At 53.1% G+C, this 23,603-nt stretch overlaps 1 protein-coding gene across 7 annotated transcripts in view; it reads left to right on the plus strand.

Moving 5' to 3' along the window:
• TTLL11 (tubulin tyrosine ligase like 11) overlaps positions 1-22,976 on the plus strand; it is a 229,090-nt gene extending 206,114 nt beyond the window's left edge. For all 7 annotated transcript variants that reach the window (XM_073905788.1, XM_025888472.2, XM_073905791.1 and 4 more), the window contains one exon: positions 16,767-22,976. In XM_073905788.1, the coding sequence (XP_073761889.1) occupies positions 16,767-17,059 (293 nt within the window). In that variant the 3' untranslated portion in view covers positions 17,060-22,976. The remainder of the gene's footprint in view (positions 1-16,766) is intronic.
• The last annotated feature ends 627 nt before the right edge of the window (positions 22,977-23,603 follow it).

Raw genomic sequence — 23,603 nt, forward strand, 5'->3', positions numbered from 1 at the left:
TCCAATCACCACCTTGAGAACCCAGTGGGGCTCTGAGGGTAAAACCCACAGAAGTGGAGGACCCTTAAGACAGGGCCCCATACTCAGCCTCCAACAATTCCTCAATCACCAATGAAGCATTCCTACCGGTTACTGGCTCCAGCAGCGACTGCTCCTAGTAAGCTGACCTTGACTATCATTCTCTGTTTTCCTATGTCTGTCCAGTGTTCGGGATAGCACTTTGCCCTGTGACCTCAATTCTCTAACAGATATAAGGAAAGTCATTGGTTTTCAGTTTGCTCATCTGTTTTCTTGTTGTGAGGATGGGAGTGATGACTTCCAAGCTCTTTATATGTCAGTGCTGAAGCTGGAAGTCTTTTATATGCATTTTACACTTTCACATCAATCTGGAGAGTTAATCTTTCTACTCCAGGTTACAGAGAAGAAACCTGAGGCTCAGAGAGGTTAAGTAATGTGCCCAGGGTCACCCAGCTAATGGGTGGCACAGCCAAAATTCTTTGTCTTCTAATTCTAATGGTGTTTGAGAAACTACCAATCCCAAGCATTCCAGAAATGTTTGCTATATAGGCCTTTTGAGAGATTTTCCATGGAATTCTTGGTGAAATCTGGGCTTGGTCATTTAACCTGAGAGTGAAATGAGAGTCTCATGATCCACCTGACCAGTCTTTGTCTGTAGCCAAAAAAAATGGCCAAGTTAGCCAAGGTAGAGCCTTATCCAGCCCAGAGTCCACCATCTCTCACATGGGGCCAACTTCAGTATTCACTGGTAGCATCCTCCAATGTGTGTTTACTGCCATAGAATCATAGTGTTTAAAACTAGAAACTCCTGAGAGATCACCTATTCCAACGCCTTTGCTTCACAGGTGAGACCCTGAATCCTAGGGACTCTGAGACCCTGGTAAGTTAATGGGAGAACCACCTGCCATCCACTGGCTTTCTACCTCACTACCTTGCTCTTTTTCCTAGATCTTTCTAGGAATTAAGTTACACATTTATTTTTGAGATAGCCAATACACGGCACGTGATGAAACCTACACTCCGCCCCATCCTTTGCCACATGGGGGAGGGGAAAAGGCAGACATCATGCCCGTGGGCTGCCCTGCATCTCACTGGGAGATTTGGGACTTCTGGTGGTCAGGTGTGTCAGCCTTCAGTAAGTCTACCCTGAGGTTTAGGTAGACCAGTGGTTCTCAATGGGAGGATTGACTTTGTACTTCCCCCCATGCCCCTGAGGGCATTTGGTCATGTCTGGAGACGTTTTTGGTTATCACAACTAGGGAAGAAGGGAAGTTGCTATTGGCATCTAGTGGGTAGAGGCCAAGGATGCTTCTTAACATTCTGTAATACATATAACAGATTCCCCCACAACAAAGAATTTTTTAGCACCAAATCTGGAAAGTATCAAGGTCGAGAAAGCCCGAGATAGAGCATGCCCATTCAGAATCTCCACGGTTGCTCTCTGCTTACTTGAAATAGCCACATCTTCCCTTCAGCTTCCCTAAAAGACAGCTCCTGGGCCAGGGGGAGCAGTTCCTCGTGCCGCACCCCCACCTCCCCCTCCCAGCCAACGCAGGGTGGGAAAGGGTGTGCACCTGAACTGTTCCGCAAGACCTTACATGACTGAGGTGCTTTCTTCTTGGTAGCATGTGGGTGTCTCTGCCCACACTTCCCCACTGATCACGTCTGTGAAGGGAGGAGGAAGCCTTATGTAAGCACAGCCTCATACAACCTTCTGTCATTCTGGCACTCCAGGCCTTAGGAAGCCCTCTCGCTCCCGAAGTCTCAAGGGAACGCGGTTCTGTTCTGAACCTGCCCTTCGGGGTCTGCTGGCCGCCTGAGGAGAAAATCTGAGCCCTTCAGCCTTTGAGATGGGCCTGGCCAGCCTCCTTGCCATCCCCTGCAACCCCAGCCCCTCATCCCAGCTCCACTCCTCTTCCACAGACCCCAAGCAGCAGCTGCACGGGCTACTCTGAGACAGACCAACATGCTTCCATTCGTGCCTCTGCTCCTGCTTGTCTCCCCGCTTGCAATACCCTTCCCTTCCTTGACTGTCTGGATGATGCCTACATGTGAGACCCTCCTTTGCGGAGCCTCCAGGCCCCTCTCCCTGCTTCCCTGCCAGCCAGTCCTGCTCAGTCCTGTGCTCTGTCCATTCTTGGCACAGCCCTCCAGAAGGCCTCCCCTTGCTTGATGGTGTTTGCAGATGTCTGTATCCCTCTCCACCTGCCCCAGTGGATGCTGAACCCATGCTTGATTCACATCTAGGACCCAGGGCTTAGCACAGTGAAAGTTTATTGAAAGGATGAGTACGTGAGTGAATAAATGAAAGAACGAATAGATGGATAGCATGTCATTGCTCCTTATTCTCAGAGCGGCCACTTCCCAGACCCTCATGACTCCCTGTCGCTCACCCGGTTACCTAGACACAGGACATGTGACCTCAGCTCTGCCTCTTCTGCCACTCATGCTGAATGATCTCGAGCAAGTCACTTGCCGTCTACACTGGGTGCACCCACGGTAACCAGCTATAACACTGTAGGTGTGATCCCAAGTATAGCAGGTAGTAGAACCCCAACCAAGTTCAGGACTCCCCCTAATCCTCCATTTGTGGTGGCCCCAACTGGCCCCCAGACAGCAGTTCTCCTGAGCGTGAATACAGTGAAGGAAACGTTTCGTGCACTAATAAAATTACCTTCTCTAAAGAAGGCAATTTGCATGTTAATGTTTTGGGTAATTCTGTGCAGCACCAGTGCCCTCGGGGCTGCAATTTCTCTCTGACAAAGTGATAAAAATAAACTCCCGCATAAAAGAGCATTTCTCTTCTCTCTCATTTGTGCTCTAGAGTGACATTCTTAATGTGAGTCAAGCTGAAACCCACTTCTCGATCTTGTTTTTGACACCGATCTGCCTCCCATCCCCTTTCCCAGTGACAGGCTGGCTCCTAGGAACTCCTCAGAGGGGTCTCTCCTTGAGGACCAGGCTCCATCCTCTTGGTGAGTGGGCATCCCCACTCCCAAGGCTGCAGACTCTGGTCTTCTGTAAATTCCCAAAGGTGCAGCCAGTTAACTGGAGGGCAAACATGGGGCACAGGGAAGGGGGCTGCCTTCAGTGGGTGAGTTAGAGTGGCCTGTCTCCCCCCAGACTGCCCAGTTTTTGGAAACAACTACAATGCATGGAGAGTCTGAGACTGACCTCCTGGGCATCAGACGGTTCACCTGCCAGGCTTGGCCCCTCTGATCACCTAGAGACAAGAAACAAAGAAGCTCAGATGTTGAGGTGTCCTCGTGTGCCCGGCACAGCCCCGGCCCCTTACATCTGTATTCGCCCACTGAAACCCCACAAGAGCTGGGCAGGGTAGGTAGAAGCTGAGGCTCCCAGAAGTGAAGGGAATGAGCCAAGGTCACCTGGCAGCACATAAAAGACAGACCCTGAATTTGAACATAGGCCTGTGTGGGTGCTTGTGGCATGCTGTCGGTGACCCAAGCAGTGGGGGAGCAGGAGAGAATCAATGTTCACCAAACACCTACTTTGTGCCATGCATTATGTCTATATATTTCATTCCGTTAGTCTACTAATGTTAGTGACCGCATGTGCTGTGGCCTGTAGGACACCCGGGTCTCATGCCCCTGCCAGGCTGGTAGCAGAAGCAGGCAGAGCTTAAACATAGAAACACAGAAATAAACCTGTATTTACATGTGATGAGCTCTGTGAGATAAAATAAGTTTCAAGGAGACTAGCAGAGGAGACCTAATTTATATTAAGGAGGTGGTTTGGGGAGATCCGTCCGTAAGAGCATTATACCTGAGGTCTAAGTGCTAAGGGGGGTGAAAACTGAGGGAAAGAATGTTCCAGCAGAGGGAATGGGTAGTGACAAAAGCCCTGAGGTGGGAGAGTGTGCAGCAGGTTCTAGGGAACGAAAGCTGGCAGTGGGGGGTGGGGGGCACACAGGCAGAGAGGGGGCTCTGGCCCACGGGGATGGGGTGGCTGCAGAAGTGGATGGGGCTGGATCTTGCAGGTTAAGGAAGCAGATGTTGCTTTGAATGCTGTTGGGGAGGTGACTGCAGAACATGTGTTTCTGAAAGGTCATTCTGGAGGCTGTGTTGGAAGGGGCAGTGCTAGAAACAGGCAGACCAGTGAGGAGGTCGCTGGGAGTCCAGGGGAGCCATGGCCTTGGTGGGGGTGGTTGGCGATGGGGTGGGGGCTGTGGGAGAGGAGTGTCAAAAGTGGCTCTCCGACTTCTGGTTTGAGCAGTGAGGTGGGTGGAGATAGTATTTATTGAAATGGGTTCTATTTAAGGCAAGCAGCATGGAGAGGGAAGGCCAGCAGACCCATTTCTAACGGGCTCTTTGAGATGCCGATGGGATATCCCGGTGGCAGAAAAGCAGTCTGGCTTGGAGCTAGCCATAGGAGCATTGATTCCTGGCAGATATTTAAAGCCTAGGGAATGAATGACGGCAAGAGAGAGCCCTGGGCCCAGGCAGAGAGCCCTGCAGGACCCCACACCCCACGAACCAGAGAAGAGCCAGCAGAACACTGGAGCCCCTGAGCCGGGAGTTGCCAGGAAGATACAGAGCAAAGCCAGAAAGTGGGGGCATCAGAGAAGTAGGGAGAACGCACTTTAAGGAGGGAGGCTTCCCCACTGACAGATGCCGCAGAGGGAGCTGGGAAGGGAAAGGGAAGGGGCCCAGTCTTTTGGCAGGAGCAGTTCTGGTAGAGGGGGAGGGGATGGAAGCCCACCCTGAGGGGCGGACACAGCATCCCTGTGAGCAGTTCGGCTGATCTGGGAGCAGAGCTAGAAAGGGGAGAGGAAATGATAAGGCAGCCTTTAAACAGTGCCAGAACCCAGTGAGTTTGATGGCCGATGGACACGGTTCCTGAGAAGGGAAGAGACTGCTGAGCTGGGGGGGCACCAGGCATGGCCTCCAGACCACCCACCTCTCCTCCTGCAGGCGTTCTGCAGCCTTTCCTGCCTCTCCCGCAATTCTCTGCGGCTTCCCCTGCATTCTGACCCTACCCACTGCCCGGCACGCACACACACACACACACACACACACACACACATGCACACGCACACACATGCACACACTTTCCCCTTCGCTCCGACAGAGGAGGGCTTGCATACCTCCGTATCCACCTGCTGGGTGTCAGCCAGGGTCTGTGGACTTGAATCGCCCTTGCTGCCGGCAAACACACCCTCTAGAGCCAGACTGCCTCGGGGACGAAGAGTTAGATTTGCTTTATGAAAGGGGAGACCGGTGGGGGCTTGGCACATTTCAGCTGGGAGGCAGAGAGCAGAGAGCACAGGGTGAGAAGGGTCTTCTGGGGAGGTGATGTGCACCCCACCTCCAGAGAAGACCAAGTGGGGGCCAGATGCCCACTATTAGCCACGCCAGGGAGGGCAACCATGGCTTGGAATCTCACAGGGGAACTCCAGGCAGATAGAAAGTACTAGCAATAGTTGGGCTTCTGTGTAACTTGCGCCCCGGCCCCACCCCGCCTCTCAAAGTAAGGCTGATGAGGCCAGATTCACAGAGCCCGGGTCTGAGTCCCCACCACCTCCAGGCTGTGGGACTCTGCCTGAATGTCCTACCTCTGTGCACCCCAGAAGCCCACGGCGCCCGACTAACAGAACCCAAGACAAAAGCAGTTTTGCTCTGTCATTAAACACTGGTGGGCGGCGCAAGGGTTATAAATGCATCTACCACCCAGATTTTGTTTTGAGGATGAAATGAGAGGTGCCCCTGAAGAGCTCGCTGCAGCGCCCGGTACACACTAAGCACTACTCATACCACTTCTTACTATTTTGAATGTTACTGTCGTCCTGTAAGGGCCTGGATTGCGTGACCTCTGAAATCCTTTCCAAGCCAGAGGTTTTGACCACTTGCTGAGGAATGAGTGTTGGGCCTCAGAAGGTTCTGCTGGAGCCATTAATCCCACGAGAAATGTCTGGGATCGCTCGAAGGGGTTGCAGGAAGCGGTGACAGGTCCCGTAGCCCATCTTCCCCGCCAGTGACTCAGGAGCTTGTGTCTGTTGTGGTGGAGTCGGGTGACGCTGGCTGGGACGGAACGGGACCTTGGGCCACTCGGCGCTGCCCAGCAGTGTGACCTGTGCCTAATGAAATGATGAAGGAGCTGCTTTCGACTTTGGTTATGTTTGTTATTTGGGTGTCACGGGCTCTTGGTGATAATGATTTTCCTGCAGGGTCTATTTATGCTTCATTCCTGACACTTATTAATTTTTCCATCCAGACAAAGAGAAAGGTGATGGTGACTTGTTGCCACTGTAATGTGTAAATACAATGACTGTGCTCGAGCTGTGTGTGTGTGTGGCGAGGGGAGACTGTGGGAGTGAGGCGGCTCTCTCTTTCTTCCCTGAAAGGACGTGCCTTCTGGAGGTTTCCATCCGGTTTGGGGAGAGGCAGGGCAGAGCAGTGGTGGGAACCTCAACACGGCCACTGACTGACAGCATGACCTTGGGCAGGTGGCGGGACGGCTCAGGGTGCCGTGAGATTATAGGAGTGTGCAGGGAGAACGCACAGTGTGAATCCCAGTGGGTAGGGTGCCCCTGATAAGTGACTTTTGTCACTACCATTTTTTAAACATTCAGAAGCCACCATCCCTCCCGATGCTTCTGGAGTCCCAAGAAATCACCCAGTTTGCAGAAGGGGAAACAGGTCTGAAGAGGGGAGGTCACTGGCTCAAAGTCCCACAGGGACAGAGACCATTTTGAGAACCCCGGTCTCCTGACCCCCTGCATGACTTTTCCTCCCTGTCATCCCGGCCAACCTGCGAGTTTATTCCACAAACAACCGTTGACCACCTGCTCTGGGGCTGCCAGAGGTGGGGCGAAGACACCCGGGCCTCCTGGCAGTCTAGTGTGGACGCAAGCGGTCAGCTGTCTGACATAATAGAAGCAAATGAAACCAATGTCCTGACAGCATGGCAGGACACGTGCTGAGGGCACAAAAATCCAGGTGGAGAGGTCGCCCGAGGCTTCGGGACAGCTGTTACTAAGCACCGTGTTGGGCTTTCCCTGGGCGGTGCCTTGTAAAAGCCACTTGGAAAAGGTGTGATGTCCCCATTTCACAGATGCAGAAAGAGAGGTCTGCAGAGGTGAAGCCACTTGCTAAAGACGAGGCCGCAAGTACAACAGCATAGCTGGACCCAGACCAGCACATCTGACCCCCAGGCACTGTCCCATGAGCCCGATGCTGTCTCGTGGGAAATGTCCGGGTTCCATCTCCCAAAGCGGAGTCCTTGGAGACGCCAGCCTTGGGCTGCAGAGACCACACTCACGTCTGGGGGCATTGTGCGGGAGCAGACGGGGAGCCAGGCTGCAAGTTGCCCTAAGAATGGAGGGAAGGTTCTGGTGATTCACCACCTTGGAGTTGATGCAGGCTTCACAGACAGCCCTTGTGGGGAACATTCCACTGCCCAGAGAGGAATCACTAAGCTTATTCCAGTCCAGATCATTCAGCTTTATTTCCTACCGACAATTCCAAACAGAAGGCCTGTATACTTACACATTTAGAATTTCACTATCAGACAGAAACATCTATTCTAGGTGGGTCATAAGAAAGATTTAAAGGCAGGTGAGAGAGAAGGAACTGGCAAGTGGCTGGCCTCGCCCAATGCACCAATACCTTGAAATGGAATTAGAGCAAGGAAGCTCTGGTATTTTTGAGAGGAAAACAGTATCTGGGATAATATCCCAGTCTGGGATAATATCCCCGGTTGTCCACAACGATTTGGATTTAATTATATCATCTATGCAAATGTATTCTGGGAACTGTAAAAGAATACGTAAGTGTGAGATGTTAAGAGCGGGATGCAGGACAAACAACGGGGGTCTGAGTGTCAGGTAGGCATGGGTTTAACGCTGCCCTGTCCACCTTCACAAGCCACCTGGCCTCTCTGGGTCTGTGCTCCTCATGCTTTTGTCATAGCATCCTCTTCTGAACATCACCCGGACAACCAGACGAGCAAACGGAGATGCTTTGCAAATTGGCAAGGTGTTATTGCTGCTTCTGTCCTTGAGCTCCAGAATGGAGGATGGGATCACTGGAGAGTGGCCACCAGCTCTGTCATTAAGTCCTGTGCGTGAGGACCCCTCCCAGGGGGTGGGGACCAGAGGACTTTTGAAGCCAGAAGGACCCCGAGAACCCACCCTCACCCGCTGGCTGACAGAATGAGGCCATGGTCTGTCAGGGGTCGCATCCCCGTGTGCAAGCGACAGTCTTGGGTGAGAGACGTGCATATGGCCACATCCAGAATGCTTCAAAGGCTGCTTTCTCCAGCAACATCCCATCAACCCAAATAAAGTTGCAAAAAAATACTCAACAGCTTATCTTCAGGCATGGGGGGCAGGTGGGCAGAGCCCGTTTTCAGGGACCGGCGGATCCGCACCTCCTTGCTGACATTAGGCAGAGATGCATGGGGCCCGCTGTCAGGCAGGTGTTGTATCCGCCTTCATCTCTTTCTTCCCAACGACCCGAAGGACCATTCCGACGTGGCCATCTCTTTGAAGGCTCTCGAAGCAGCCACGGAGTCAAGAAGTTTCGAGAATGGTTCCTATGGTCCACCACCCTCCAGCTGTGTGACTTTGGCAAGTCTCTTGAGCGTAAAATGGGATTGATGTTGACATCTGCTGTGTAGGGCTTCTGTGGGATTCAATAATGCACTTGAAGCCTTTAGTTCAGGGCCTGGCCCCTCATAAGGGCTCCATAATTATTAACTAGTGTTGTTTATTTTCATTACATTCACGGTGACCAGCCTCTACAGCAGTGTTACCAAAGAGATGCCTCCAACTTGGAGAGAGAGCTGTAAGGGGTTTCTCCGGGAACTGGCAGAGGAGCAGGAAGACGGGGAAGATTTCTTCTATTTCTCCTCAATGGCTCGGGTGATCCCAAAGACTCGGTGGTGGTAGGAGAGTGTCTCCGCGGACCGGGTGAGCCACAGCAGAACCGAGAAGTTGGGATGCTACAGAATTGTTAAACCCTAATCCCCAGTGTGACTGTATTTGGAGATGGGGCCTCTGAGGAAGTAGCTGAGTTTAAATGAGGTCATAAGGACGGGGCCCTGATCCAAACAGACTGGTGTCCTTATGAGAAGAGACACCAGAGAGCTGGCTCGCTCTCTGTCTATGCCATCCGAGGACACACAAGAAGGCAGCCGTCTGCACGCCGGGAAGAGAGCTCTCACCAGAACTCAAACCTGCTGGCAGCCTGATCTTGGACTTCCAGCCTCCAAACTGAGAAAATCAGTCTCTGCTGTTTAAGACGCCCAGCTATGGCATATATGGCATATGGCAGTCCAAGCAGAAAAAGATGGTGAGGAGGGGTGGGCAGTGGGATTTCAGAGGAGGAAGTTTGTTCTGGGCGTTCCCCATGGTTCTTGATTGCCCACGGCAGGGCTAGCCCAGCACTCAGCTTCTCAGAGACCAGGCTCTTAACTTCGTTACTCCACTGCCTCCTTGAGAGCCTTTAAGGGAATGGCCAAGATGGAGTCTTCATCCCAAAGTTTCCTGCTCACCCATGGCTGCAGAATCACCAACGCTGCAGGTACAAGTGCAATTTTAGGGGCCTCGTGGCCCACACACGAATCTCCAGGAGTTGGGAACAGGAGCCTGCATTTCTGGCAAGGTCCCCAGGTTATTTTATGTACAAAACGTTTGAAAACCACAGGCCTTGGGGGGAAGTCTAGTCCTCCTCTGCTGTTAGAGGCCCTCCTTCCTAATGGCTCCTGACTTCCCCCACATCCACATGCGACCCACCAACAGATCACAGATCTGTTGACACTGCCCTCAGGCTCTGTGCAGGATCTCATCATCCTTACCACCTCCGCCACTCCCACCCTGGTGTAAGCCGTTAGCGACCCTCGCTTGGACCAGTGCAGTAGACCCTAAGGCATGTCCTTCTGTCTCTTCACTTGTGCCCCTTCCTCCTGGTCTCAATACAGCAACCACACTGACCACGTGATTTCCCGTCTCCCCAGTGGCCTCCCATCTTCCTGAGCGTGGAACCCAGAGTCTGACCACGGTCTACAGGGCCCTCTGTGGCCTGGCCTGTGAACCCTTCCGGTCTCGTGTCCCTCAGTACAGCTAGAGAAGGGCAGGACCTTGCAGAGGGCAATGGAACTCTGCCCCACTTAGCGGTCAGCAATGATGCTGGGAGAAACCGGGGATATGCGGTTTCTCAGAAACCAAGAGAGGACGAAAGGCAAAGCTGGAACAATTCCATGGTTTTTCCGCTCCGTCATTTGATTTTAAAAATAACTCAATCAGATTGTCTTAAAATGCAGACGTTTTTAGCCCAAAGTCAAGCTTCTCAAAGTTCGGGGGCAGGTCCTTTTGCAGATAGGCCACTTTTTCCAGATGGGTTTTCAGAGCGGAGCACGGACAGACTGAACTCGGCAGTGGGGAGGAAGATGAGGAGGAAGGGGTGAATTCTCCAGGTGGGGTCCCTGGACCAGCAGCCTCAACGTGGTGGAAGTGCAAATTTGCAAAACTTCAGAATTAGGAACTCCAAGGGTGGGGCTCAGAACTGTGTTTTCACATGTCCTTCTAGAGCCTCCTGTCTGGACCATCTTGGGTTCATAATTCTGCACGTTGTCTAAGAGAAGAGTTTTCACGGGTGGTCTGTCCCTTTGCCGCTTGGCTTGCCCTGCTGTCCTCAGCTGGAAGATGGGAACAGTACACCTGCCTCACAGGATTGCTAAAAAGGTCCCAGTCCATTCAAGTGGATTAAATGGATCTTTATTAGTGCCTGCTGCATGCCGGGCTGTACTGGGCACTGGGGATATAGAGAAGCCTGGGGCAACATCCCTGCCTCCAGGAGTACGCAATCCCACTGGGGAAACAGCCTCGTCCCAATGGATTTGTCCCAATATATAGCAGGGAACAAAGGGAAGCCCCAAGAAAGGTCAAGTGACTCCACCTGGGGATGAGCCAAGGCGAACGTCACAGACCTCCAGAACTTGGAGGCTGGGTTGGGGGTATTTTTAAAAAAATATATATATATTTTTTTCCTAATTATTTTCAACAATGAACATGCATTACTTTATTTGGGAAATACAGAAAAGTAGAAAGAAGGATATGAAAAGACCCTAGAAGTCTAGTACCACTCCCCTCCCCATACACACACTGTAGTGTAAGTGAGTTGATGATGAATACCACTGTGTACATTTCATTTTCCTTTGGAAGGAATATTTTGAAATACTTTAATAGCTCTTAAAACTTTTGCCAAATTGCTTCTCAAACGTCCATAGCGATTTCACCCCTAACTCCCTATTATCGTTATTTTGCATTTTGGTTAATGGGTGAGCAATAGCGCCCCGTGGCTTCGGTGGGGCCTGGATGATGTTTTCTCTCTTGCTTGCTAATGTAAGTGAACTACCCATTCATGTGCTTGGTCCACTGGAGGACTCTATAAGGTTTAAGTATTTTCAACATGAAATTAATTACCAAAACCAGACTTAACATTAAAAAAACCCAGATTCCCAGGGTTTTATTGCAAAAGAAAAAATGAATCAGAAATAAAAACAGTGATGTACCAAGTGCTTATGATCGTCTTCTCAATAATAGTGAAGAAAAAATGACTGGTCTCAGCCTCCAGTGGTGGAGGGTATGGCAAAATGGTATGCAAAGCAACAGTTGATGGAATATTATGCAACTATTAAAATAATGTTATGAAGCTGCATAGCAACATACCAAAATGTTTATGGTGTCATTTTAAGCCATAGTAAGTATAAAATTTTGTGCACGTGTATTATAATTAAGTGAAAGCACATCTTCTGTGGACAAAGAGAGAGGATAGAAGGTCAGTCGTCAAGGACACTTAGGTTCTAGAGGGGGACATTCATGAGTTTTCCTATGCTTTCTGCTGTTACTGTCACTATATTTTATAATAAATAGTAAGAAGGAAGGAGAAAGACCCAGAGAGAATATGGGGACTGTCTGTGGAGGATCTGGAAAAGGCAGGAGAGTCCTGCCCCCCTGGAAGGCAACTTGGATTATCTTGAGTGCATTTCCTCCTCCCGCTCTCCTCCTCCTCCCAACCCCAGCCCCTCAGAGACTTAAACACTTTCCATTATCTCAAGCACAGTGAATACTGACCCGGGTCCAGCCACCATTTCCTGGGCCACTTGATGAAATGAGATGCAAGAACCATGTCTTGTCAAACTCAAACATACAGCCCCTCGCCATGGCCATGGTGGGAGCCGGCGACCCACGTACTCGTGGTGTATAGTGCGGGGCGTCCCTCTTGTCAACCCTCACGGGCCTTCAGACTCTCAGACAGGCTCAGTAGGGTTGAGCAGACAATGCGGGGCTCTCAGCCCTTTTCCCCAGTCCCTGGCCTGAGAAGTATCTGGTTTGCTTTCTTATTTTGGTGGTGGTGGTGGTGGTGGTGGTGGTGGTGGTGGTGGTGGTGCTGTTTGAGGTCAGGAGACCGGAGTTCTAGTCCCGCTCCTGCCAGTCACTGGTTCTGTGACTTGGGCCTCATCTACTGCTCCCCTCTCCTGTAAAATGAAGATGCTAGACCAGGCTTTTGGAGCAGCGGGAGGGCTGGTGCTTGGCCGGGTGTGAAGAGCCAAGAGTCCCTTAGATGAGACGCTTCTGGTGAGGAAGGTCTGTGAGGGCAGGGCTCTGAGCTACCGCCCCCCTCACAAGATTTCATTTGAGGAATAAAACAAACAAGCAAATCCCACAACATTTCTATCACTATGACAAAATAAGACCCCCCCTCCCCATGACTGGAGAATGTGCTCAGGCTGTGCTAGGCGTGGAATTGCACAACTGGCCCTCGGCTCCTTTTGCCCAGGCACCTGCAGTCCTCCCGGCTCATGTCCCCTGGCCTTCCTGCCCTTTCCAGTCTCGTCCAGCTGCACCCTTCTCCACCTGTCCTGCTACAGGTGTCCTGGGTTATTCCTGGGCCACTTGCCCCACCTCCTGCTCCCTCCTCCCTGTTCCCGGCCCAGCCCACTGCTCCCAGCTCACCTCTGCCCATCAAAGCCCTACCCGCTTTGCCCATTCCTTATTGCATGCGTGTGCATTTGTGCAGGCACGTGCATTTGTCACCGCCAGTGGGAGGGGCAGATCCAAGCAGGGTGGAAGAGGCCAGGACCCAAAGCCAGAGAAACCCAGTGCAGTCCCAGCCCCCAACTTCACAAGTGTGTGATCTCAACAGCGCTACTCCAAGTGTGGTCGGCAGGCAGGTGCCAAGTCCAGGAACTGGGTGTCCCTGGTGTCTGACAAGGGGCCCTTATTCCAGGAATCAGATGCAGAATCAGCAGTGCATCAGGTCTGGGTTCAAATCCCAGCCCTGCCACTTACCAGCATGTGACTAGAGGGCAAGTTATTTTGTCTCTCGGGCCCTCTGTTTTCTCATCTGCACGATGAGATTCGTAGTGGGGATCTGAGCGCCTGGCACAGCATGCCTGGCTCCTGCAAGGGTCAATACTGCCCTTCCCTTCCGCTTCTGTTTCCCCTGCGTGCATATAACCTTTATCAAAGTAGAACGTGTATGCAGGAAGTGTGCACAGCCTTTTCTTCAAAGTAATACATGCACCTAACTTCAAATTCAAATAGTAGCAAAGCGTTCACGATTAAAAGTGGCTGCCCCTGCATTACCACCTCTTCCCGTCCTCTAGAATTTCCCACTGCATATTTTAAAACTGGGTACATGAGCTATTTATTCCATAATAGGAAGCCTGTATCACCCCGTCCCCTTCACCCATTTCGCCCCCCACCCCCAGGCCCCGGCAATCATCAGTTCGTTCTCTGTATATATAGGTCTGATTCTGCTTTTTGTTTGCTCATTTGTTTGTTTGGTTGTTGTTGTTGTTGTTTCATTCCACATAAAAAATAAAATAAGGTATGTGTTTACTATAGAAAATCAGGAAATGTAGACAAGCAAAAAGAAAACCAAGTATAGCACCTGAAATCTCATTTCTCATTTTAGAACGTTTTCTTCCAGATGGCTTAGCCATAATACTTTTTCCCCAACAAAGTTCCTTGTGTTTTTTTCCCTGTGCCTTACAGCTTTAATCACAGCCTTATTAGTTTAATTAAGGGAAGGAAGCGAATATTTGTTGAGTAAAAGGTGCTCAGTGCTTGCTACCCCAGCGTGGGCATCACCAGGAAGCTTGTTAGGAATGCAGAGTCTCAGGCGCCACCCCAGAATCTGCATTTTGACAAGATCATGCACGTTAAGGCTGAGAACGGCCTTAGACTGGGGCTGCTCAGAGCCATAGTGCAATCCTCGAACTGTTCCTTCTAGTCCTGGACAAGAGGCTTGAGCCAGAATGTAAACGCCTGCTACTTCCTTTGTAGAGAAAGACTTACTACAAAATACTGCAGCTGAACGAAACAATGCGACTGATGAGGAGGGTGATTTCTATTCTGGCCCAGGCTCCTTATCTTGTCAGACACCAGGGACACCCAGTTCCTGGACTTGGCACCTGCCTGCCGACCACACTTGGAGTAGCGCTGTTGAGATCACACACTTGTGAAGTTGGGGGCTGGGACTGCACTGGGTTTCTCTGGCTTTGGGTCCTGGCCTCTTCCACCCTGCTTGGATCTGCCCCTCCCACTGGCGGTGACAAATGCACGTGCCTGCACAAATGCACACGCATGCACACGCATGCATCCATGCACACACTCTAGGAGAGCCCCGGCCCATTGTCGGCGATTAGGAAACATCCATCTCTCTCTCTCTTGTTTTTAAAGATTTATTTATTTGAGAGAGAGGGAGCGCGCATGCACACATGCACGCTCATGTGGGAGGGAGGGGCACTGGGGGAGGGACAGGAGGGAGAGAATCTCGAGCAGACTCCCTGCTGAGTGCAGAGCCCAACGCAGGGCTCAATCTCATCACCCTGAGATCATGACCCAAGCTGAGATCAAGAGTCAGATGCCCGACCAACTGAGCCACCCAGGCGCCCCAGGAATATGCGGCTCTTGATGCAGACAGAGCCCCCCTTGGCCCTGTGTCTCTGTCTGCACCACGCCTCTGTTTACGTTAGAGGGGTTTTACACCAGGGTTACCTGTTCCCTTTATCAGCTCCTCTGATCAGGGCCAAACAGAGCAGGGGACTTGCAGAGCATCTGGAGTCAAGAAAAGCTGAGCAAAAAAAGCTTTGATGGACTTGGAAGGAGACAAAGAAACAACTTCTTTGCTCAGCACCAGATCCTAACAGGAAAAGAGCTCTCCGATCCCGGGGTCCATATAGCACCCAGGATTTACAAACTCCAGGCCAGGCTTCTCCCTGAGAACAGCAGTAAGGGAATGATGTTCCTGAGCTGGGAGGCAAGGCCACTGGGAAGGTATGGATCCGCAGGGGCGAAGCTGGCCTCCTCTAAAATACTGTCACCTGCCCTGAGGAGCTCCGGAATCCCATGACTTTGAATCATGGGGTTTGTTTTTACTTGGACATTGGGGAGACTCACAACTTTTCACACAGCGCAACTTATTTAAAAGAATTGAGAGCCCAGGGGCGCCTGGCTGGCTCCGTTGGTGAAGTGTCTGCCTTCAGCTCAGGTCCTGATCTCCTTGGGGTCCTGGGATCCAGGCCGCATCGGACTCCCTGTTCAGGGGGAGTCTGCTTCTCCTTCTCGCTCTGCTCCTCCCTGCCCTTTGTGCTCTCTATCTCAAATAAATAAATAAAATCTTAAAAAAAAAAAAAGAATTGAGAGTCAAAGTTTGAATTTGCAGGCTACCATTTTTCTGGCTGTGTGACCTTAGGGAAGCTACTCAGCCTCTCTGAATGTTGCTTTCCTCATCTGTAGAGTGGGACGTAACAACGCTGAGGATTAGTGGCAAGGTCTGTAAAGTACCTGGCACTAACTCCTCTGTTCATCCATTCACTCCCTCAAGTATTCAGCATTCTATCTTGAGCACGGGGTGTCCGGCCCTGGGGGAAGAGTGGCGAGCTGGAGCTCACAGCCCAGCAGGAAAAATCGAGACTGTTGAAGAACCAACCACACAAACACTGAAGAAGCCGCAGTCATTGCCACGAAGGAAAATGGAGGAAGCCTGTGCCAGGGGCCACGTCCAATCTGGGAATCAGGGAAGGTTTTGCTGAGCAGGAGATTTTGAGCTGGGATCCCAGGAATGAGTAGGAACTTAGGAGGCAAAGTAAGGGAAAACGTTTCAGGGACAGAATGGGGACTACTATTACCTTCCAGAATATCATTTCAGGTAGAGAGAAAGGGGCAGGTTTCTTTTGCTCTTTGAAGTAAAATCTACACGGAGCCAAATGCACAAATCTCAAGGTACAATTTGATAAGTTTTGACAAGTGCACACACCCATGTAACCGACACCTCTATCAAGATCTGAAACCTACAGATTTCCCTCAGTAGCTTTTTCCAGTGTTACAAAAGTTAGGGGCTGGGTTTTAATGCAAACATTTAACGCAAACATGGGTGGTGCAGAGGAATAAGGCTTCGGGCTGGGTTGAAATCGCAGTTCCGCCACTCTCCCCCCATGGGACTTGGCCCGGCTAGCTCCCCTTCTCTGAGACTCAGTTTCCTCGTCTGTTGCACCGTGTGAGTTAAGCCTACCTCATAGGATTGATTAGGGGATTGAATCTGCAAATGGTTGTGAATGCCCAGCTGGTGCCTGGCACAGGGTAGGCACTCTGGGAGTTTAACCCAGAAGCTAAAGTTTCCAGAACAGAAGCAGTGGGTGAGGAAGCAGCCTGGCGGTTGGAGTCAGGCCATCCCAGGGCAGCGTGCTGACCCCCCTAATGCTGTTCTCTTCGTCCACAGGCATGTGCTTGCAGGCCTTCGTGGAGGCTTTCTTCTACCTGGCGCAGAGGAAGTTCAAGATGCTGCCTCTCCACGAGCAGGTGGCCTCACTGATCGACCTGTGTGAATACCACCTGTCCCTCCTGGACGAAAAGCGCCTGGTGTGCGGCCGGAGCGGCACATCAGGGGGCCGGCCCCCAGACAGCGGCACCCCCCAGGAGGCCGCCCCCTCGGCTCAGCTGGCAGAGGGCAACCCCCCGTCCTGCACAAACAGCGCCCACAAGTTCTCCCATTCCAGACACGCGCTGTCCTGAGGGCCACTCGATGCTGCCGATGAAGAGCGAGCCCTTCAGGGCCAAAGAGAACCCTCTGGGCTTCCCGCCTGTGGAGAGGGGGCAGGCTGCGGAGAGGTCCTGCTGGAGAGCCCCCTACTTGTCTCCATGTCCTGCTCGGCTGTGCTTTGAAAGGCTGATGATTCCCCGCCCGCCTTCCTCTTGGTGGTCCAACTATTCATGAGTCATCGGTGGACATATGACATCCAAAACGTGACAGATGGCATCTTCTATTCTGGGCTCACAGGAAGCAACAACCGGGGTAAAACTGTTGTACTGGGGGCATGGGGCGCCCGTGGTCCCCGGCCTGAGCTGTGGCGAGGAAAGAACTCCAGGAAGCCGCGTCCCGGGTCTGCCGGGGCCTCCGAGAGAACACTGTTCAGTCCCAGGGACATCATGTTTGCTTCCTACCTGCGAGCTGTGAAAACGAAGTGGCACTAGCAAGTGGGCAGACGCGACTCTCCGTGCCAATCATGGGCTACATGGGTGCAGCTAACAGATTGGCCTCATTTATTTCTTTAGCTTGCCTGTTGCTGCAATGATCGCTTTGTTATTAATTAAGAAATAATTAACCAAGAAGTAACTAAGGAAGGCTCCGAGAGTCTTAGAGTGGACAGGAGCCTCAGAGGTCATTTTGTTTGATTTTGTTTGACCTTGACCCCAGAGCCGGTGTCCCACTGTCACGTGGCTTCTGATTGCCCACCCTCCCTCCCCTCCACAGATAGGGCGCCACTTCGTGGCCAGAAGGTGGGTGGCAGGCACTGCCAGAGGGCCCCTGGGTGGGTGGAGGGGCTTCAGCGGGGAGGACAGAAGACCCTGGGGAGGGCCAGTGTGAGCAGCAGCATGATGTCCGAAGCTCAAGTGGCAGGTGTGGCCTGAGGGAAAGGAGGGCCCACACTCTCCCTGCCACGAGACCCTTTCCTTGTCTCCATCTGTGTCCCCAGGCCAAGCTCTTCCCGGAGGGGGAGACTCAGAGGCCACCAAAGGTGGCATTTTGGAAAACCAAGCCCTGAAGAGCTCCCTCTGGGCTGTTGGGCGACAAGAGCCACCTGTAATGACTTTGTTTTCCCAAACAGCAGGACAGGAGGCCAAAGACAGGAGGGGCGGCAGAGGAGGCTGCACAGGGACAGTCATCAGCTTGATTCCCCAGTCCTCCTGGCTAGTTTCCTAATGCTCTTCCCATTTTCAGATGGGCAAAGAAAGGTCCGGGGGTGGGGGGGGGGGGGTGACCCGGTAACGTCAGGCTTGGTCCGGTTCTGTTGGTCGACCCCAGAGCCCCATTTCCTTTACGTGTCCCGGTGAGCGTGACTCCAGCTCCAACCCTCCCTGCCCCTGCTCCGGGGGGGCCCGGGGTCTCCCAGGGCCCTGCCCCTCTCCTGCAGCCTGGTGGCCTGGGCCAGGACAATCAGTGTTCTTAAGTGGTCTGCTGCGAGAGAAACCACCTTGGACGACCCCAGGCCCATTCTTCAGTCCCTGTTGTTGCCGGAGCAAATGGGCTTCACGGTGAAAGACCAAGTAAACATGTCTCTCACACTTGTTAGCAACTGGGAGCAGCACAGAGTCTTTTTAACAAAGCTCTGATTTTGTTTTCAGAAAGCATTCGCTTGCCAACATGGAGTGCAGTTTTCAGCTCCCAAATCAACCAAGCACGTTGGATTTTGGTGGGGGAAATGTCAATAGGTTGAATTCGAGCCACGTGGTTTGGGGTGATTTGAAAATGTCAGTTCTCACGGTGAGGAATGTCCTGTCCCCCACCTTTGCACGTCATCTGCGGGCAGGTGGCTCTGCCCAGCCCTCCAGGTCACTGTCTCGAAGGAGCCCCTGCTCTGTGCCAGGGCCCGAATGAGCCCTGCACCCCATGGTGAGTGCCGGAAATGAGGCCAGTAAGTGAGAGACGGGCCCTTTTTTCTCAATGCCGCTGAGCAGGAAGAATTAGCGGCTGCTTCCTTATCAGGGTGAGTGATAGGCTTTCCCCACCTCCTTGGGGCCCAGGGGAAGTCCCCCTTGGGTAGCTGGCCGCTCGTGCTGCAGGGTGCAGATGAAGTGAGAGCAAAGACAGACGTTCCCTTTCTCCGAGAAGAGAGGAACCGGGAGCCAGGGAGCCGGGGTCCGGAGATGCCCCACGAGAAGCTGAGCCCCCTGTGCTTTGCCCTGTGTTCCCCCATTTCTGGGATACGGCCCTCAGGATCCACCCCTGGCCTCTTCTCACCTCGTCCCCTTTCCTCCCCCTCCTGCCGACCCCCCCCCACACGCACCCACACACACGCACCCACGCACCCACACACACGCACACGCGCACACATGCACACACAGTCCAGCCGAAGTCCCTGAAGGGCCAGCACTCCAGAGTGGGTTGAGTTCAGTGAATGGAGAAGATCAGGCTCCGCCAGTCTCAGCTTTGGGGACACCACGGGGCCGTGCCTGCCTTGCTGCTGCTGGTGCCCCAGTCAGCCTCCTTCCTCTTCCACGCTAGCTGTCCTGCCTCCCGCCCTCCAGCCTCCTAGGAGAGGTGCTTCTCTGCTGGGCCAGCAGGCGCGCCATCCCCACAGCCTGGCCAGTCTGGAGTCCGCTGGAGGCGCTTACAAAGGCACGTTGGATCCCGCACAGCTGTTCCAAGCACTGCCTAACGGGCCCCTCCCCACGGGCGGAGGCAGAGCGTCCTGGAGACAGAAGCCTCCATCCCCAAACAAGTGTCCTCTTGTTTCTCCCGTGGGTCCCTGTCCACTCTCCCTAGCTCGGACTTCATCACCTCCTGCCTCTCCTCCCCCTCAACTCATCCTCCATCCTCCATCCGCAGTGGGAATTCAGAGAACCACAGAGCTGCCCACACGATCCCCTAATTCAATCAGCTGTCAGCTCTGTCCACATAAAGCCCACGGTCCTTAACCCAACCTTCAAGGCTGCTCATAATCCAGCCCCTTCCTTCCTTTCCATCCTGGCCCACACACGTCAGGGGGCAGCCTCGGCCTGTCCCCTGCCACCACGCTCCCAGGGCACCCGCTGTCTGTTGCTGCCCCTCGGGAAGAGAGTGTGCTGGTCTCCTGCCACCGTGGCTGGGTCCCAGAACGAGGACCCGCTCCAGACTCTCCCACCTTCGTGCACACTGTTCCCTATGCCTGGATGGCCTCCCTCCATCCAACGGACACTCATCTTTAAGGTCCAGCTCAAACGTCCCACTGCAGTCCCTGCAGCAGAATGAACTGTTCCCTCCATCTACTTGGGGGAATCTGGAAAGTTCTGTTATCATGCTTGCCCTGTGGCATCACAGAGCTCCCTCCCACCAAGCTGCGAGTTCTTCCAGGTCAGGCAGGTGCTGGATTCACGCCGGCCCCTCGAGCACGGAGTGGGGGGTCCAGCAGGTGCTGGTTAAAGTAAATGGTCAGCGAGTCCCAGGGGAGGAGCGGCGTTACAGTTCTCCTCCCCACCCCCAGAGCCTGTGCATACCCTTAAGATTCATGGATTTTTAAACCCTGCCAAGGGATTCACTGAAGCCCTCCGAGCCCCCAGCTGGCTCACTGGCTCCCCGGGGCACCATAGCTGCCCCATGACCCCAAGCAGACAATTGGTCCCCTGACCCTGGGCCGTCCTTCCCTTGTCATTTGTCCCTTCGTCCTGGGCTCAGGTCTGGGCTATGCCCCCCGTCGGCACCCCCTCCGGTTCAGCCTCAGAGACTAAGGCCCGCCGGGCTGGATGATGCTAGCCATGGCTCCTGTCTGGTGTGGGGCCTTCTCTTCAGCTCTGTAGCCGCCTATGTCCACAGGGGGGGGGGGGGTGAGCTCAGAGTAGGTAATCCCCACGTGAATGTAGATGCTCGGGGGAGGGGGGGTGCTAGGACCGGTTTGGGGTGGAGCCCAGACTTTTGGAATGGTGTTCCTGCCTTTCTAGAACCAACTCCCTTTCCCATGTCACTTTAACAACGGCTGTTCAGCACTTCACAGTTTACAAAGTATGGGTACATCCACCTGCCCCCTGACACATCCATCCTGTCCTCTGGGAATGGGGGTTCTCACAGACAGGGGGCGGAGGCCCAGGCTCGTGGCTGGAGAAAGGCAGAGCCGGACCCACAGTGAAGCCCCAGGTTCCTTTCTTGGCACCGTGACCACTCTGCACAGAGACTCAACACCTCCCAAAACCCAGAGGGGAGAGGCTTTGGAGCCCCTTTCAGAGACGCGGGAGGCTGGGGGGTGGCCCAGCCTGTGCCCCGGCTTCTGGGGGCTAACAGGGGCCTGCCCACCTGCCCCTCTCGTGCCCACCTTCTCCCCACCCCAGCGGAGCTCCAGGGGCCGAGCGGCAGGTCCCTCAGCCACACAAGGCGGTGACTCACTCACTTGGTCCCTGGGAGCTAAGACAAGGAACAGCAAGCACAAAGCCACACAAACGTTTGGCTCAAATGCCATGTTATCTTCAGATGGCTTCTGGTTTCCCACAGAGTGTGAAGGGATGAAGGAAAAACTTTCCTTCTTGAATGTTGTAATCCATCAAGACGAATGAAGCCCAGTCAGCTCCTCTCCCTCTCCACCTGCCCTTCATCCTCACACTTAATGACACTCGCAGGGTAAAAAATGGCCCCTACTGTTGCTCCAGCACCTGGAGTTGGCCTTGTGATTGGCAGAGTATTACACCAAAATGGCTTCCTTCTCCTCCTCCTTTTTTTTTTTTTTTCACTTCTTGATTAATGTCCTAAATTCCTTGGCCCTATAATTGAAAATGGGCTTGAAATGGCCGGCATTTGAGCACCTTCCCTCGAAGCTCAGAAATGATGAAAACTCTTGCTGGCGGAAGCTGGTGTTCCCAGTAGCTGAGGGAGCTGTTCTCTCTCCGCGAGGTCAGTTAACCTAAAACCCACTTCGCCCGGACTGACATTTTTTTGCCAGTCTCCTACTTTGTGTGATGAACGGGAGAGGGATTTTCCCAGATGGCATACGAATTTCTCCCTCATGAAAAAAATCCAAAATGTGTTTCTGTTCCCAGGGACAAAAAAGGCTTTGCAGAACACTCAACCTCCATTACCTCCATCTCTAGTAACCAAAAGTCTGGACGTGTATATAACTAGGAAAGCCATGCAGCATAATGCTTTACATGTGCACGCGTGTGCACACACACACACAGCACCCTCGAGCTTTTGTATAAAATAGCAACATTACTGATGATTTTCTCATTTCTGGCAATTTCCTTCTGAGTCTTATTTAGAGAGCCAAGGAAAAAGGGCTCTGTGCGGCCCTAGGGTAACATAACGTGCTCCCCAAGAGGCTCCTGGGAAAGCTTTCCTCTGACGTGAAGGTGCTTTTGAGGATTCTGACCAGGACCGTCGGCCCGGGCCTCAGGGACACCAGGGCACTCCCCGGCTGCAGGAGCGAGGCCACAGTGATGGGGGAAGCCAGCCGGGGTATTTTCCCCAGCAGAACCTCTTGCATCACAAAGGGGAAGAAAAGACCTGCTTTTGCAGCGCCTGTCACTATGCTGGGTGATCGTGCACCAGCGACTTCACCTCTCTGCCCTATTTCTCGGGCCCTTACGGTGGCAATCGTGTCATCATGGACATGAGGAGCCTATCACGGGAATTGGCGCCCAGGAACTACCTTAACAAATGTCTGCTGAGATCTGCTAGGACAGGACAGATGCCAGGGAACCCTCGGGCGCACCTGGATGTCCCCGACAGAGGGGCCCTTGAGGTCCGGCGGGCCCCCCCACCCCCTGCCTGGCGCTCCAGCCCTCCTCCCTCTGGGCAGGGCTCTGTGCTAGGCTGCAGCTCCTGCCTCTTAAAAGCCTTTAAACATTCTTTATTAAATTTTAATGGCACATAAAGTCAAGGTTCTGTTACTTGGCCTCAGTTGTCTTGGTAACTTCGTAAAATGCAGTAATAAAACAAAGCTGAGTGTTGCTAAACACAGGCTCATTGTAAAAACGGCTGCAAAGTATTGACCGTTTCTTCCGCGTGATACTTTTTCACAGCAAATCCACTGGGGTGGACAATGCTCGTTCATTTTGGGTCAACTGGTGAGAAAAGGGCTCCTTTTAATTTGTTCCTCCCCAAATGGTTCCTGTGTGCCTGGGAAGCTAAATATTGCCTCAAGGAAACTGTGTGATCCTAGCGCGGATGGAGGGAGGGGTTTGGAAGATTCCCCCCAACCCCGCCACCCTCCTTGGTCTGCGGAGGGCAGCCTCCCCTAGGGAAGGAGGGATGTGCCCCCAGAGCGTGGCCACCTGTTGAAGACCAGGTGGCAAGGACAGCTGCCCTGGGAGGGAGGGTGGCCCTTCCCGCCTCGCGTGTCCAGCAGCACCGTGGGCAGCTCCGGGCGGAGCAGGTGTGCATGCAAGCTCTGCCCTGGTGGGGAGGCTCAAGGCAGGGCACCTCCCTGGAGAACTGAGCCCCCGAAGCTGCGCAGGAAAGGTGGTTCCTGGGGCTGCGGGCTCACCTGATGGCTCCTTCCTTGGAACAAAAGTCCCCCCCGCCCCGCTTCCTGGCCTTCCCTGGACTCTAGGGGAGCAGTCTACGTCTGCTCTAAACATTTCCCAGACCGCACCA

The sequence above is a fragment of the Callorhinus ursinus genome, unplaced genomic scaffold (assembly GCF_003265705.2).
Source record: "Callorhinus ursinus isolate GAN/ISIS: 27379988/994484 unplaced genomic scaffold, GSC_fseal_2.0 scaffold24, whole genome shotgun sequence".
Classification (NCBI taxonomy): Eukaryota; Metazoa; Chordata; class Mammalia; order Carnivora; family Otariidae; genus Callorhinus; species Callorhinus ursinus.